The 13,552-nt window shown below is 41.2% G+C and overlaps 1 protein-coding gene across 1 annotated transcript in view; it reads left to right on the top strand.

The window, feature by feature from the left end:
• Positions 1 to 4,001: 4,001 nt before the first annotated feature.
• Positions 4,002 to 13,552, top strand: part of sema7a (semaphorin 7A (JohnMiltonHagen blood group)) — a 37,911-nt gene continuing 28,360 nt past the window's right edge. Inside the window, exons 1-6 of the mRNA XM_084334704.1 lie at positions 4,002 to 4,148; positions 6,829 to 6,968; positions 8,685 to 8,723; positions 8,852 to 8,947; positions 11,215 to 11,308; positions 11,492 to 11,602. Of these exons, the coding sequence (XP_084190830.1) occupies positions 4,049 to 4,148; positions 6,829 to 6,968; positions 8,685 to 8,723; positions 8,852 to 8,947; positions 11,215 to 11,308; positions 11,492 to 11,602 (580 nt within the window). The 5' untranslated portion in view covers positions 4,002 to 4,048. The remainder of the gene's footprint in view (positions 4,149 to 6,828; positions 6,969 to 8,684; positions 8,724 to 8,851; positions 8,948 to 11,214; positions 11,309 to 11,491; positions 11,603 to 13,552) is intronic.

The following is a 13,552-nucleotide window of genomic DNA, read 5'->3' on the forward strand; positions in this document are numbered from 1 at the left end:
ACAGCCCAGTATACCGATGATGGCCGACCTGCCTCCCTGCCGCCTCCGACTAGGCGAGAGGGCCTTCCACTCCACGGGCGTGGACTGCTTCGGCCCATTCAACGTCAAGAAAGGAAGAGGGACAGAGAAGAGGTGGGGTATTGTGTACAAGTGTATGACCACCCGAGCTGTTCATATAGAAATCCTCCAGACCATGAGTACGGACTCATTCCTCATGTCCTTCCGGAGATTTCAAGCCCGAAGAGGAACCCCGTCTGTGTTGTTGTCCGATCAAGGGACAAACTTCAAAGGAGGGGACAGAGAATTGAGAGAGAGCTTCCTGGCTATGGGTGAAGGACTTAAGACCCGCCTCGCTCCCGCTCAGATCACATTCCAGTTCAACCCCCCGAACGCCCCTCATTTCGGGGGAACCTGGGAAAGAGAAGTCCGTTCTATAAAGACTGCTATGTACACTGTGCTTGGGGCCCAGACCGTGGTGGAGGAAGTCCTGATGACAGTCCTCACGGAGATCGAGGGCGTCTTGAACTCTAAGCCCCTCGGTTACGTCTCAAGTGATGTAGCAGACGTCGACCCAGTCACCCCAAACTATCTCTTGATTGGGCGGCTGGACCCTGCCCTTCCACAGGCGGTGTACAGACATGATGAGATGAACGGCCGAAGAATGTGGAGATACAGCCAAGTATTGGCTGACCAGTTTTGGACCCGTTTCCTCCTCCACTATCTACCATCCCTCCAAGCCCGTCAGAAGTGGGTAAAGGACAGGGACAACCTGAAGGTGGACACAGTCGTTATGATAATAGACCAGTCACTACCCCGAGCTACGTGGCCGGCCGGCCGCGTGAGCAGAGTGATTACTGGTGCCGATGGGAAGGTCAGAGCGGCAGAAGTCATAGTCCAAGGGCGGACTTACACCCGACCTGTGGCGAAGCTGATAGAGTTGCCGAAGCTCCCTGACTCCCCTGATGACGACCATGACTCACTGACTTTGTAGATTGACCTACTCCTCACAACAAGTATGGAGCAATAATCTGTCTCCATTAACCAATTAGGTGCGGACTAATTAGGAGGCGGCTGTTGTGAAGGGCTAGATTAAAGCTGAGAATCTACATTTTTATTGTTTTATATACCTTGTATATTATTTATATATATAAGCTATATCCCTTTAAGCCTGCGTTTGAATCCTAGTAATATTCACTTTCCTCATTGGATAATGCCCTTGACGTTCTCGGCGCCAGGCAACGCGCCCCTGAAGTCAGGTTCAAAGGCGAGTCTGGGCATGTTGGGACATGCCTGGTGCCGGCGCATTGATTCCAGACGAGAGCTGAGGCTTGGCACTAGAAAGCCACTTAAGTATATATAGCGTGGAAGGCGCAGCAGCAGTAGTGTGATTCTAATGTAGTGTGAAGCAGTTCGTCTAAACAGAGTGTTGTGAACCTAACGTGCGAAGTGAATAGTAAAAGTGTCAGAGTTAATGCAATAACGTCAAGTTCGACTTAGCTTAATGTGAAGTAAAGAGTCGTCATTTAGTGTGAATCGTGTTACAGCAGTTCGTTCGGTATGTAGCATTACAAGCAGTTCGTTCGTTGAGTAACTAGTGAAACCTTAGCAAGTGTGCGTGGACTTAGTAATTAGTGCCAGTACACGAGGAGGGCCTAGTCGTGGAACTACTGGACATGTGCATATTGGAACCTACGGCGGCGATTGCAGAACCAGTATTGGTTGGATTATAGTGATTGTGGCACGTACTACCGTGGAGAAGAGCCTCGTTAATATCCACTGTCGTTTGGATTTAACCACCTTGAAGATCTTACCTCGGGCTAGCTTCGAGGACCGAAGCTAGCTGGCTATCGTCATTGCTTTCGAGCAATTGGATTACAGCTATTGCTTTGCTGCTGAGCATTTGGATTATAAGGACTGGATTCCGTACGAGAACCCCCTTTCTTCAAGTGAACAGACTGAGTATCCGAACATTCTTCCTTCCTCCAGAGCTTACATCTCTGGGAGGACACCCCCTGTCTCCAGCGGTACCATCGTTTGCCCACTATAGTGCCATCCTACGCCAGGCGGCGTTTAGTCTAGTATCCAAGCTTAGGAATTATTCATTCCAACTGACTTTGCTACTCACTGACTTTATTCATATTCTTCGCCATACAAGCGCAACCCTTAATTCCCATTCTGTACAATTACTGCATAATAATAAATACTATAAATGATATTTCTTTGTCACCGTGCCGGCTTATTCTGACTGTCTGCCATATTATAACTGTACTTTCTGGCAAGTAATAATAATAATAATTAGCAGTGGTTTAATCTATCACAATCTTTAATACAGTCATGGTTTTGTAACCCCTCAGTTACACATGCCCTTGTGCAGGGACAACCTGCAGATAAACAGATGGCGAGATGTAACCCAGGTTTCAGATTCATAACTATTTAGTCATAGGACATAAATAGTTAATGCCATTGAATAAGAACATAAATAGTTAATGCTATTAATGTAAGAACATTTGTGATGTCACAGTATGATGTCATAATAGAACATTCTAGAACATAGAATCTTCTAGAATGTTTGTGGTGATGTCGTAATAGGCCTTCCTGGAACGTAAAACATTCTAGAAGTTCTAGAATGTTAAATCAACATAGTATCAAATTAAATGATATTGTATTTTGTATTTGATTTGATTTAATTTGATATGGGTACTGATATTCTCCTATAAGAAGGGATAATTAAAGGGTATATACACCCAATAAGATACTTGATACATATTGATTATAGCTGAATCACTGATGGTTCTCCTGTAAAGAAAGATAGTTTAAAGGGTAAATTCACCTAATAAGGTATTTGCATTCCTATAACCTGGAATATTTCTATTGGTACTTTGTTTGTGTTACACCTTCAAAGGAAGAGTTTAAAGGAGCATTTCACCTAATAAGGTATTTGCATTCCCTGCACACTTAAAGGTTTAAATTAATATGTTTAAACATTTACCTATTGAAATGATAAACTGATATAGTTTACTGATGATAAAAGGATACATCCAATATCCAACCTTGAACCTAGCTTTTAGCTATAGAGATAACCTCAGAGAAGTCTGAACCAACCCTCCCGAAAGGAGAGGTTGAATGAATGAATGAATGAATGAAAAACTTTATTTAACAGATTGCAGAATGGGTACAATACAGTACGGCTCAATACACACAATTGTTAAGGGAATGCAGACCTGAGAAAGACGTTTGTCTTGTTTCCATCAGGGTTACTGAAAGAACCTAAAAGGGATACTTCAAACCATTTAATTGTTTAAGAGTTTAAGATAATAAGATGGATCATGATTCATTATTAATGTAGGGAAATTCGGTTATTAATTTGTAGCACAGGAGAGGGAGAGGTGGGTTTGTGATGGGTTTAATAGGTTAAATAAATTATATATATAACATGATGGGATTGTTCGTCTCTCTATATGTAATGATATTATTGTTATTGACACTGTTGACAGAATTCGGCTATAGGGCGACAATAATGTGGTCAAGAGGCATGGTTTTTATCTTGAGCCTTAACTGGCTGGCGTGGTTTATTTATTCACATGGCAGAGCAGCAGTTCTACAGGTCTCCTCTCACTGAGAGGCTGGGGGAAAGAGAAAGAATGGGAGGAGACATCTCTATTTATACTCGCCACCTGGTGGTGTTCCTGAGTGGCTCCGCCTAGAGCGCCCTCTAGTGGAAACAGTTATATATGCAGTTAAACAGTTACTAGTGGAAACAGTTACTAACAATCCTACACAGAACCTCTGATTTCAACAGACACAATTTGTATAGTTACCAATTTCAATAAAGGAACAACTACAACATTCAATTGGCCATGACCATAGAAGGATGTGTGGGCATGACATAATAGGGAACCTGCATTGGGAACTGTATTTCAGTGAACGCCCATCAAGCTGACGCAGTCAGGACTGCTCCAGCGCGTCTAATTCTATATGGACATAATTCGTCATGGGCCATGCAACGTTTACGAAAATGGGAATGCTTGATAAGTAACAGGAAGCAAACATGAGGACATTAACGTTAGTAATGATTTATTTCGTTTCGAATTTTCTAAATATTCAACTGAGTCTTGGATGGAGAATACCCAGACGTATCCTTAACCGAGGTATGTTGCATGTCATTCCTTCATTTACTTGGTTGGTGTGGGGCAATATTTAAAAGACAATAGCTTACTATTCCATTCAAGTTCTGTAGCAGCTCTGAGTACACCAAGCTATATGCTTGAATCAATGTCAAGGACCCACAAATGAATAAGGACCACAGTTTGATACAGGGAGTCAGGGACCCCCACCTGGAGAGATAACTTAGGGCAATGAAGGAGTAGGTGTCCGTTAAATGATTAATAATAATAATAGTTATTTAGTTGATATTAATAGTTGTTATACCCACCGACCTACCATGGTCTGGGTGAATACTCTTCTGATTGGCAGGTGTGCGTTAAAACCGTTTGGTTTAATTAAGGCAAACACTGTAGCAAGATGAATCACCGGTCAAATGAATCCCAAAGTAACCCATAGCAACATTAAAGAGCACAGCTGTCAACGTGTACTCGAACTGCACATATAGCTGATTTATCCACATGAAGGAAAACATACCAATGCAATGCCAAATGCTAAACTTTCACCAACATTTGCACCAACAACACAAACATTTTATATTGTTGGCAAATGGTATAGGCTAAGCGGAATAATAAACGTGTGTTAAACAGTTTTAAAGCACTCTGCGCGCGGCGTCGGGTGGTCGCCTCCTGCCTTGCCGACCGGCTACTATTGTTGATAGGTTTAGTCGAGCAGCATAGTGGAATAATGACTAGACGGTTTTACTGGAATTCTTTTGCTATAGGGAATGAATGAATGAATGAATGAATGAATGAATGAATGAATGAATGAATGAATGAATGAATGAATGAATGAAAACTTTATTTAACAGATTGCAGAATGGGTACAATACAGTACGGCTCAATACTACAATTGTTAAGGGGATGCAGACCTGAGAAAGACGTTTGTCTTGTTTCCATCAGGGTCCCCCATTTTCAATTCATATAGACATTTATGACATACACAACATACATGACATTTATGGCATAGGGACATAGGTATTTAGTACTGATACATTTGTGACATAAGCGGTATTCAAATATACAGTACTGTTACCCCTAGATCCTGACAGAGTATATACATATGATGGGGAGGGGACTGTACATTAGGAGGGGTGGGTGGGTGGGAGGGAAATATACATACGGCGGGGAGGGAATATATACGCGGTGGGGAGGAGACTGTCTATTAGGAGGTGGTGGGGGTTTTGGGCATTTACGGTGGCCAGTTTCGAATTGCAGCCTCCCGTAGGTGCTCTTTAAGAGCGGTTTTGAATGTGGGCAGGGATTCACATTCCTTTACAGCTTTGGGTAGTGCGTTCCACATTGTTGGCATAATTGCGAAACGTGTTTAGTCCCTTGTTTGAGCCAAATCTGGGTTTAACATGATTTGTTGAGCTTCCTCTGGTGTAGTGGTTGTGGTATTCACTGACCTTTGGGAAGTATTTTGACATGTACATGGGCACCCCGGTCGTATAGTGTATCTTGTAGACCAGGCCCATTGCAAGTTGCTGTACTCTGTCGTCTACTCTAAGCCATCCTAGGTTGGCAAAGTGGGCAGGGGTGAGGTGGGTTCTGGGGTTCAGGTCAAGTAGTAGTCTGACCAGTTTGTTTTGTGATGTTTGTAATTTTGTTTTAAGCGCCTTTGAGGTGCTTTGGTACCATGAGGTGCACGCATAGTCATAGTACCCTTGAATGAGTGCTCCTGCCAGAGTCTTCAGGGTATTCTTGTTTACCAGAGAGGAGATCCGGTACAGGAATCTAGTTCGTTGGTTGACTTTTTTTATTACATTGGATGCCATTTTGTCACAGGAAAGATTTGCCTCTAGGATGGAACCCAGGTAGGTAATTTCGTCTTTCCTTGTGACAATATTGTCACCCACTGTAACTGAGAATCCGTCGGTCTTGCTGAGTTTGTTATTTGAACCGAAGAGAATGGACTCTGTTTTGCCCATGTGTAATGATAGTTTGTTATCAGCGAGCCATATGCAGATTTTGCCTAGTTCCGTGCTGAGGGTTTTTTCAACCTGCAATTTGTTCTTGTCGGAGACCAGCAGGGCTGAGTCGTCCGCAAACAGGAACAAGTTGCAGTCACAGGCTGACGACATGTCATTTGCATAAATTAGGAAGAGTAGCGGTCCTAGTATGCTTCCTTGTGGAACACCACAGCTCACTGTGAGGGGGGGGGATAGAGTACCGTTTACCTCTACCATCTGTTCTCTCCCCTCCAGGTAGGATTGCATCCAGCTCACTGATAAGCTATCAAAACCAACACTTTGAACCCAATATATGTCCTGCCAACTATTGCATTAGCTAACATTGCTACAGCAAATAAACGTGGGTCCTTTTATATGTTATTGTTCTGAATATACTGTAGGTGGAGAGATAACGGAGGAGAGAGGAGAATAGTAATTGTTATTCATTCCCTCATGAGTGAAATTAAACTATTCCCCATTTTGCCAGAAACCCTCTCAAGTACCCCTGCCCCTGGGGGTTCCAGAACCCCACTTTGAGAACCACTGCGAAGTCATAATAATCTTAAATCCACATGGGCTCTTAGATCTAGTTAGTGTGTTCATCTATATTCACTGTGTCCTCACATCTTGAGTCAAGCTTTTAAAGTCATGGGATTGCCTTTCTTTCAGTCCCATGTTCTCTTTGAAGCAAACTAATAATCTGACCCTCTCTTCAGACATGACCAATGTTAAACTGAAATACCCCTCCCATCAAAACCATACGGTGTTCTTCCACCAAAAGGACTCCGGTGAATTGTATGTTGGAGGGACTGGCTTTGTCTTAAAAATTGATGTGGAGCAGAATCACATTATTGAGGTAAGTTTGTCTCTGTAGTCAGGTTTTGTATGCCTATTCTATTATTTCTATTCATTTATTTTCTTGATGTTATCAACTGCAGTGCACTAACATCATATTAGATAAGTTATTCCTTTATTGATCCCCTTGGGGAAATTCAGGCGGAATATATAGCCTATATGAGTAAGAGTAAAAGTAAATAGTATACACAAGGTGCAGTATACACAAGGTAGACCTTGATACACTTAGTGGTCATGTAGACATTCCTAATAGTTCTTGAGTTCTTCACATTCCTAATGCACATACGTAAACCTTCCTGGTCTCCCATCTGTGCCTTGATTTGCTTGGTCAAGTGCCTGATGAGGAGTCGTACCACAGTAGTCTGTGGTCTTGTATAACAGATGGCGGCCGGGCGGCTGTGTTACAGTAAATACAATGGGCTGTCTGGAACACCCTGTTTTAATACCCTCTGACAACCAGGGCCTTTAGTCTTGTTAGGAGCGACTGATTAGCAATTCTTGGAGAGAAGCAGGCAATTTGAGATGCATTTAAACATTATGGTAACATCCATTTGTTATAGCCACACCCATGAAGGATTTGATAGCCAAATGAATAGTGTAAAATTAATCATGAGGATACCATAGCAACCCATAATAGACTACCTGTCTAATTTACATTTACATCTACATTTTGTCATTTAGCTGACGCTTTTTTCCAAAGCAACTTACAAGTTATGTACGACAAGTCAGCAGGAAGGGTAATGAAATAATAACAAGTGCATTGATGATAATAATAATAATAATAATAATGATAATAATAATAATAATAATAATAATAATAATAATAATAATAATAATAATAATAATAATAATAATAATAATAATAATAATAATAATAATAATAATAATAATAATAATAATAATAATAATAATAATAATAATAATAATAATATGATTATTATGATTATGATTATGATTATTATTATTATTATTATTATTATTATTATTATTATTATTATTATTATTATTATTATTATTATTATTATTATTATTATTATTATATCCATCGTATACAAAGAAATGACTGTTTTAGAATGAATGGGGAAGATTGTAATTGCGATGCATTTTGATCATTGAGCCTAGTTTCCCAAAAAACAATGAATAGTGTCTGGCAGCAGCAACAGTGTTTGGTATACTGACACAGGGCATAACATCATTCAAAGCGGAATTCAGGTGGTATTCCCATTTAAGCAATAATCCACCAGGTGCTGTTGTTTTGTATACATGATATGATATTGTGTAGCTCATATCAATGCTGTTGCTATTATATGCCCTATCTAGTCCTTGAGCATCAGATGGGAGCTGTCTGAAAGACATTACACTCCCACTGGCTAACAGTGAGTGTATACAGTACTCCTAAGCAATGTGGCCATTTTTCAAATGCTCAAAGAACCACCATAGCCAAAGGCACTTTAGCTATTTCACTCTTCTGTGGCGCACACAAAGCCAAAGTTCACAAACAGCGATTCTTCCCTTTTAATCCAAGTATTTCAAATATTGGTTGCAGAGAAGCACTTGGGGTTTGGGCAGAGATAAAGTAGCATTCCATAATATGGTCAAAATATGTCTTACTGTATGTCAAATGTTTTTCTACTTTATTAAAAGTTAGCGGTTATTTCCTCAAAAGTGGAACATTTGAAATACGGTTAATTTCTTTGTATGTTGATGTCCCCTGCAGGAATTTCCACTGATAACAGACAAACAAGACTGCTCTGAGGTAAAGGACAATGAGAATGTGTGATATTAGAGATGACTACACTAGACCACAACTGTGTTAATCTAAATGTCATAAACTATGTGGCAATTATCTGCAAGGAATGTAATTAAATATACCCTATATTTTAGGGTCCATGTGAAAATGTCATCACTGTCATTGAGAAGTTCCAAGGCAGCCTGTTTGTTTGTGGAACTAACGGACACAAGCCCCTGTGTTGGAAGCTGGTGAGTACGACGATTTCTGTTGCACAGACCACATTTGTACAGTATGTCTCAGTAAGTACAGGTAATGGTATCTTTTTACCATGTGTCTATAGACTGAATCAAGCTGTGTTGATTTCAGTGGCAACAAATTATTATTAGACTGGTTTGGTAACAGCACGGCACAGGACAGGAAGGCATAGCTGTCAACATTGGGATTTGAAAAACGGGAGATTTGGCCCGCACCCCCTCCCAATATAGTCTCCCGCCCCTCGTATGTATATATTTTCTGTTAGGATCTCTGTTTAACAGTACTGTATATTTGCATATCATGTATGTCACAAATGTAACAGTACTGTATATCATGATATATATCTGTATATTGTGTCTGTCATAAATAGAAAATGGGGGACCCTGAGGAAGGATATCCCAAACCTGGAAGTAGATTTTGATTGGGATGCAGTCTGGGAAAATGTTCGGCTATCATCACGCAACCCAGATCACCAACAGATTAATCTTAATTTTGTTCATAGGACTTACCTGACCCCTAGACGATTGCACTTAATGGTTCTCAGACCGGACTCTCGATGCTCCTTGTGTTCAAACGATGCTATTGGTACATATATGCATATGTATTGGGAATGCCCTCCTGTCAAGACTTTCTGGGAAAATGTCACCACTCAATTATCAGAATTTCTTTCTCTGACCATACCTACACTGCCTTCTGTATTGTTGTTGAATGATGTTTCTCAGTTATCGACCTCTGTACATGTAAAGAGACTCATTTTGGCGGGTCTTACGGCTGCCAAAAAGTTGATAGCGTCACGCTGGATTCAAACGGATAAAATGTGCCGGAACTTGGAAGGCATGGGTTCTTACCTATCTCGATGTGATTTATCTAGAGATATCCACTGCACGGATTTTAGGTGTTAATGAAGCCAGCATAGCAGTCTGGGTAACTGTGGTGGAGAAGATAAAGGAACGCATATAAATTTGTAATTTTTCTGATGTTAAATGAAGTAGTGGATGTATAGTCCAAGTGGGGGTCCTGAGGGGGGGGGGGGGGGGGGAGCGAGCAAGAGCCCATGTATTGTATTTATTATTTTTATGTCTTTTAATCTACATTAATTCTGATTTAATTACTGGACTGTCATTATTGTTATTATTATTTCTGTTATTGTCCTGTGATTTATCATTGATTATTACTGTTATATACTGTATTGTTTGTCTTGTTTCATGTTAAAAAAAAGGGAAAATAAAAAACATTTGTTAAAAAAGTATATGGGTAGACAGTGAAAGCAGTAGGTATAAATTCAGTATAGGCAACAGAGTTCAGAATCGTACAGTATGGGCAACAGAGCCTAGAGTTTAGGCAATGGAGTCAGAGTTCAGGGTTTATGTGGTGAGGGGCTATCAATGTGGCACAGAGTTCAGAGAGAGGACAGCTGAGGCAAAGAAGCTGTTCCTGAGTCTGCTTGACTTGGAGTGGAGGTTCCTGTAAACATTAGAGATCTTAGTTAAGACTCCGGACAGCTGCTCAGCGCAGTTCCTGAGCACACTGCCAGGGATGCCATCAGGGCCAGCTGCCTTACGTGCATTAGTCCTGCTCAGTGCTGTACAATGTCAGTGGGGGAGAGAGTGAGGGGTTGGAGGTTGGCAGGGAGGGCAGCCTTGGTGGGCGCCTCCTGGTTGTCTGTCAAATCGGGCATAAAAGTTATTGAGCTCATCAGGGAGGGAGGGGTCAGTGGTTTGGGGAGAGTTGTTGGTGGGTTTATATTCTGTGGCCTGGATGCCCTGCCACATGCATCGGTCAGAGTTGTTGAAGTGCTCTTCAACCCTTAGCTTGTGGCTGTGCTTCGCCTGCTTGATTCCCTTATTCAGGTTAACCCTGGCTGCACAGTAGGCCTGCTTGTCACCAGATCTAAAAGCAGTGTCACATGCCTTTAGTAGTGAACGGACCTCTTTATTCATCCAAGGCTTCTGATTGGGGAATGTAGTGATCTGTTTAAGGGTGGTGACACTATCAATGTTGGAATTGATGTGGTCAACAACAGAGGAGGTATAGGAGTCAATGTCAGTGTGGGAGTCCAGGGTGGCCTGAGTGGCAAACATACTCCAGTCCGTGTGTTGGAACTTGGAACCGCTGCTGAAGCTCAGAGTCTGCCCCCTCAGGCCATATTTGATCTGTTCTGATTGAGGGATTATTGTGTTCCGTGTCCTTTGGTCCATGTTGTGGTGAGTGTTTACTATTTATTTGTTGGTGAGTGTTTACTATGTATTCCTCTTCCCAGGTGAACAATCAATCCCATGAGATTGTGGAGACATATGAAGGGACTGGAATATCTCCCTATGCTTACACACATAACTCACTGTCTCTCACAGTAGGTATGTAAATAGTTACTCCCCTAGTCTCATTTAGGGGAATAAATGCATGAATCATTCTGTTCTATGCTTACATAACCACATCCAATCATTATTGTGTAGCCAGAGAGACTATGCATTGTTGCGGAAATGTGAATAATTTAATCTCTACGCCTGCATGATGTGATGTTTGTGTGCTATTCTTAGAGGGCGATTTATATGCTGCGGCTCCCCTGGATGACGATGGCAGATCACTACAATTTAGAAGGACAGCTGGCAGTAAAACCAAAGTGGGGATGTATGACAAGTGGGTCTCAGGTCAGTACATCTCACTGGAGGTTGGAGTGGAGTTCCAAAATGGAAGTTCCACAAATCATGTTCAACCCAGATTCGGCCAAGGGACTAAACATGTTTAGCAATTATGCCACAACAATGTGGAACACCCTACCCACCTTCAAAACCACTCTCAAAGAGCACCTACGGGTGGCTGCAATTAGAAACTGGCCCCGGTAAATGTCCAAACCCCCCCCCCCCCACCCACCCAACGCCCTCCAATGTACAGTTTCTTCCCCTTCGAATGTATATATTTTTTTTATCATCTCTTTCTCATAAACAGTACTGTATATTTGTATGTCATGTACAGTATGTCATAAATGTCCTGATGAATTGAAAATGGGGGACCCTGATATAAACAAGACGAAAGTCTTTTTCTGGTCTGCATCCCCTTAACAATTGTTTGTATAGAGCCGTACTGTATTGTACCCATTCTGCAATCTGTTAATGAAGTTTTCAATCCGTTACACCCCCCCCCCCCCCCCCCCTGTTGGTTACTGGCAAAAATTACACTCCACCGCATATCAATTTATTTGGAACAACAAACCTCCACGAATAAAAAGATCCACTGCACAGAGAAATAAAGCCGAAGGGGGTTTAGCATTTCCAGACTTCAACTACTATTTTAAAGCGTTCTCTTTAAGACCACTGATCACCTGGTTTGATTATCAAGCATCTGTATCCTGGAGACCATTAGAGGAGAACATAGTGGCACCACATAGACTGCAGGATATAGTATACACCAACTTATCAATTAAGCAATGCAACTTGAAATTTGGCCCTCTTATTACACATGTGATCCGGATATGGCGTGACACAGAAAATTTTTACTAATCAACATAAATGGCATAGTCATTCTCCCCTATTTAATAACAATTTACTCCTTATTGCACAACAACCTATCAGATTTACCAAATGGGAAAAGAAGGGCATACATACACTGGGGGATATCTTCAACGACCGGGGTTTCTGCAGCTATCAAGATATATCTAACAAATTTAACCTCACCAACTCCAACTTTTTATTTCTATCTACAATTAAGAGCAGCTTTAAGGGCTCATGGAGTCCCATTAAAGATGCCACTTGAGCACCACAGATATCACAAATTCTTTTATGAAAAGGAGTCATCGAGAGGCTTTGTCTCTGACTTTTATCGTCACTTACTTACGTCCTCATATGATGTCCTTCCTCTAGACTTAGTCTGGAGGAAGGATATACCAAACTTGGAAGTAGATTTTGATTGGGATGAAGTTTGGGCAAACGTACTGTACGGCTGTCATCACGCAACCCAGATCATCAACAGATTAATCTTAATTTTATTCATAGGACTTACTTAACTCCTAGACGTTTGCACCTAATGGAGTTCAAACAAGACCCTCGATGCTCCTTATGTTTAAACGGTGATATTGGTACATTTATGCATAATGTGTTGCCCTCATGTTAAGATATTCTGGGAAGAAGTAACCACGCAATTATCAGAATTTTTATTTCTGACCATACCTGTACTGCCTTCTGTATTGTTGTTGAATGATGTTTCTCAGTTAGCCGCCTCTGTACAGGTAAAGAGACTAATTTTGTCCGGTCTTACGGCTGCCAAAAAGCTGATAGCATCACACTGGATTCAACCGGATAAAATGTGCCAGAAGGTATGGGTTCTTACCTATCTCGATGTGATTTATCTAGAGATATCTACCGCACAAATTTTAGGTGTTAATGAAGCCAGCATATAAATCTGGTTAGATGTGGTGGAGAGGATAAAGGATAGCATATGAATTTGTAATCCCTGGTGTTAAACGGAATAATGGATGGATTGTCCAAGAGGGGGTCCTGAGGGGGAAGGAAAGGGTGAGGAAGAGCAAGCAAGAGCATATGTATTGTATTGTATTTATTATGTGTATATCTTTTAATCTACATTTATTTTGATTTAAGTACTGG

This window comes from Notolepis coatsorum, assembly GCF_963971535.1.
Source record: "Notolepis coatsorum genome assembly, chromosome: 18".
Taxonomy (NCBI): Eukaryota; Metazoa; Chordata; class Actinopteri; order Aulopiformes; family Paralepididae; genus Notolepis; species Notolepis coatsorum.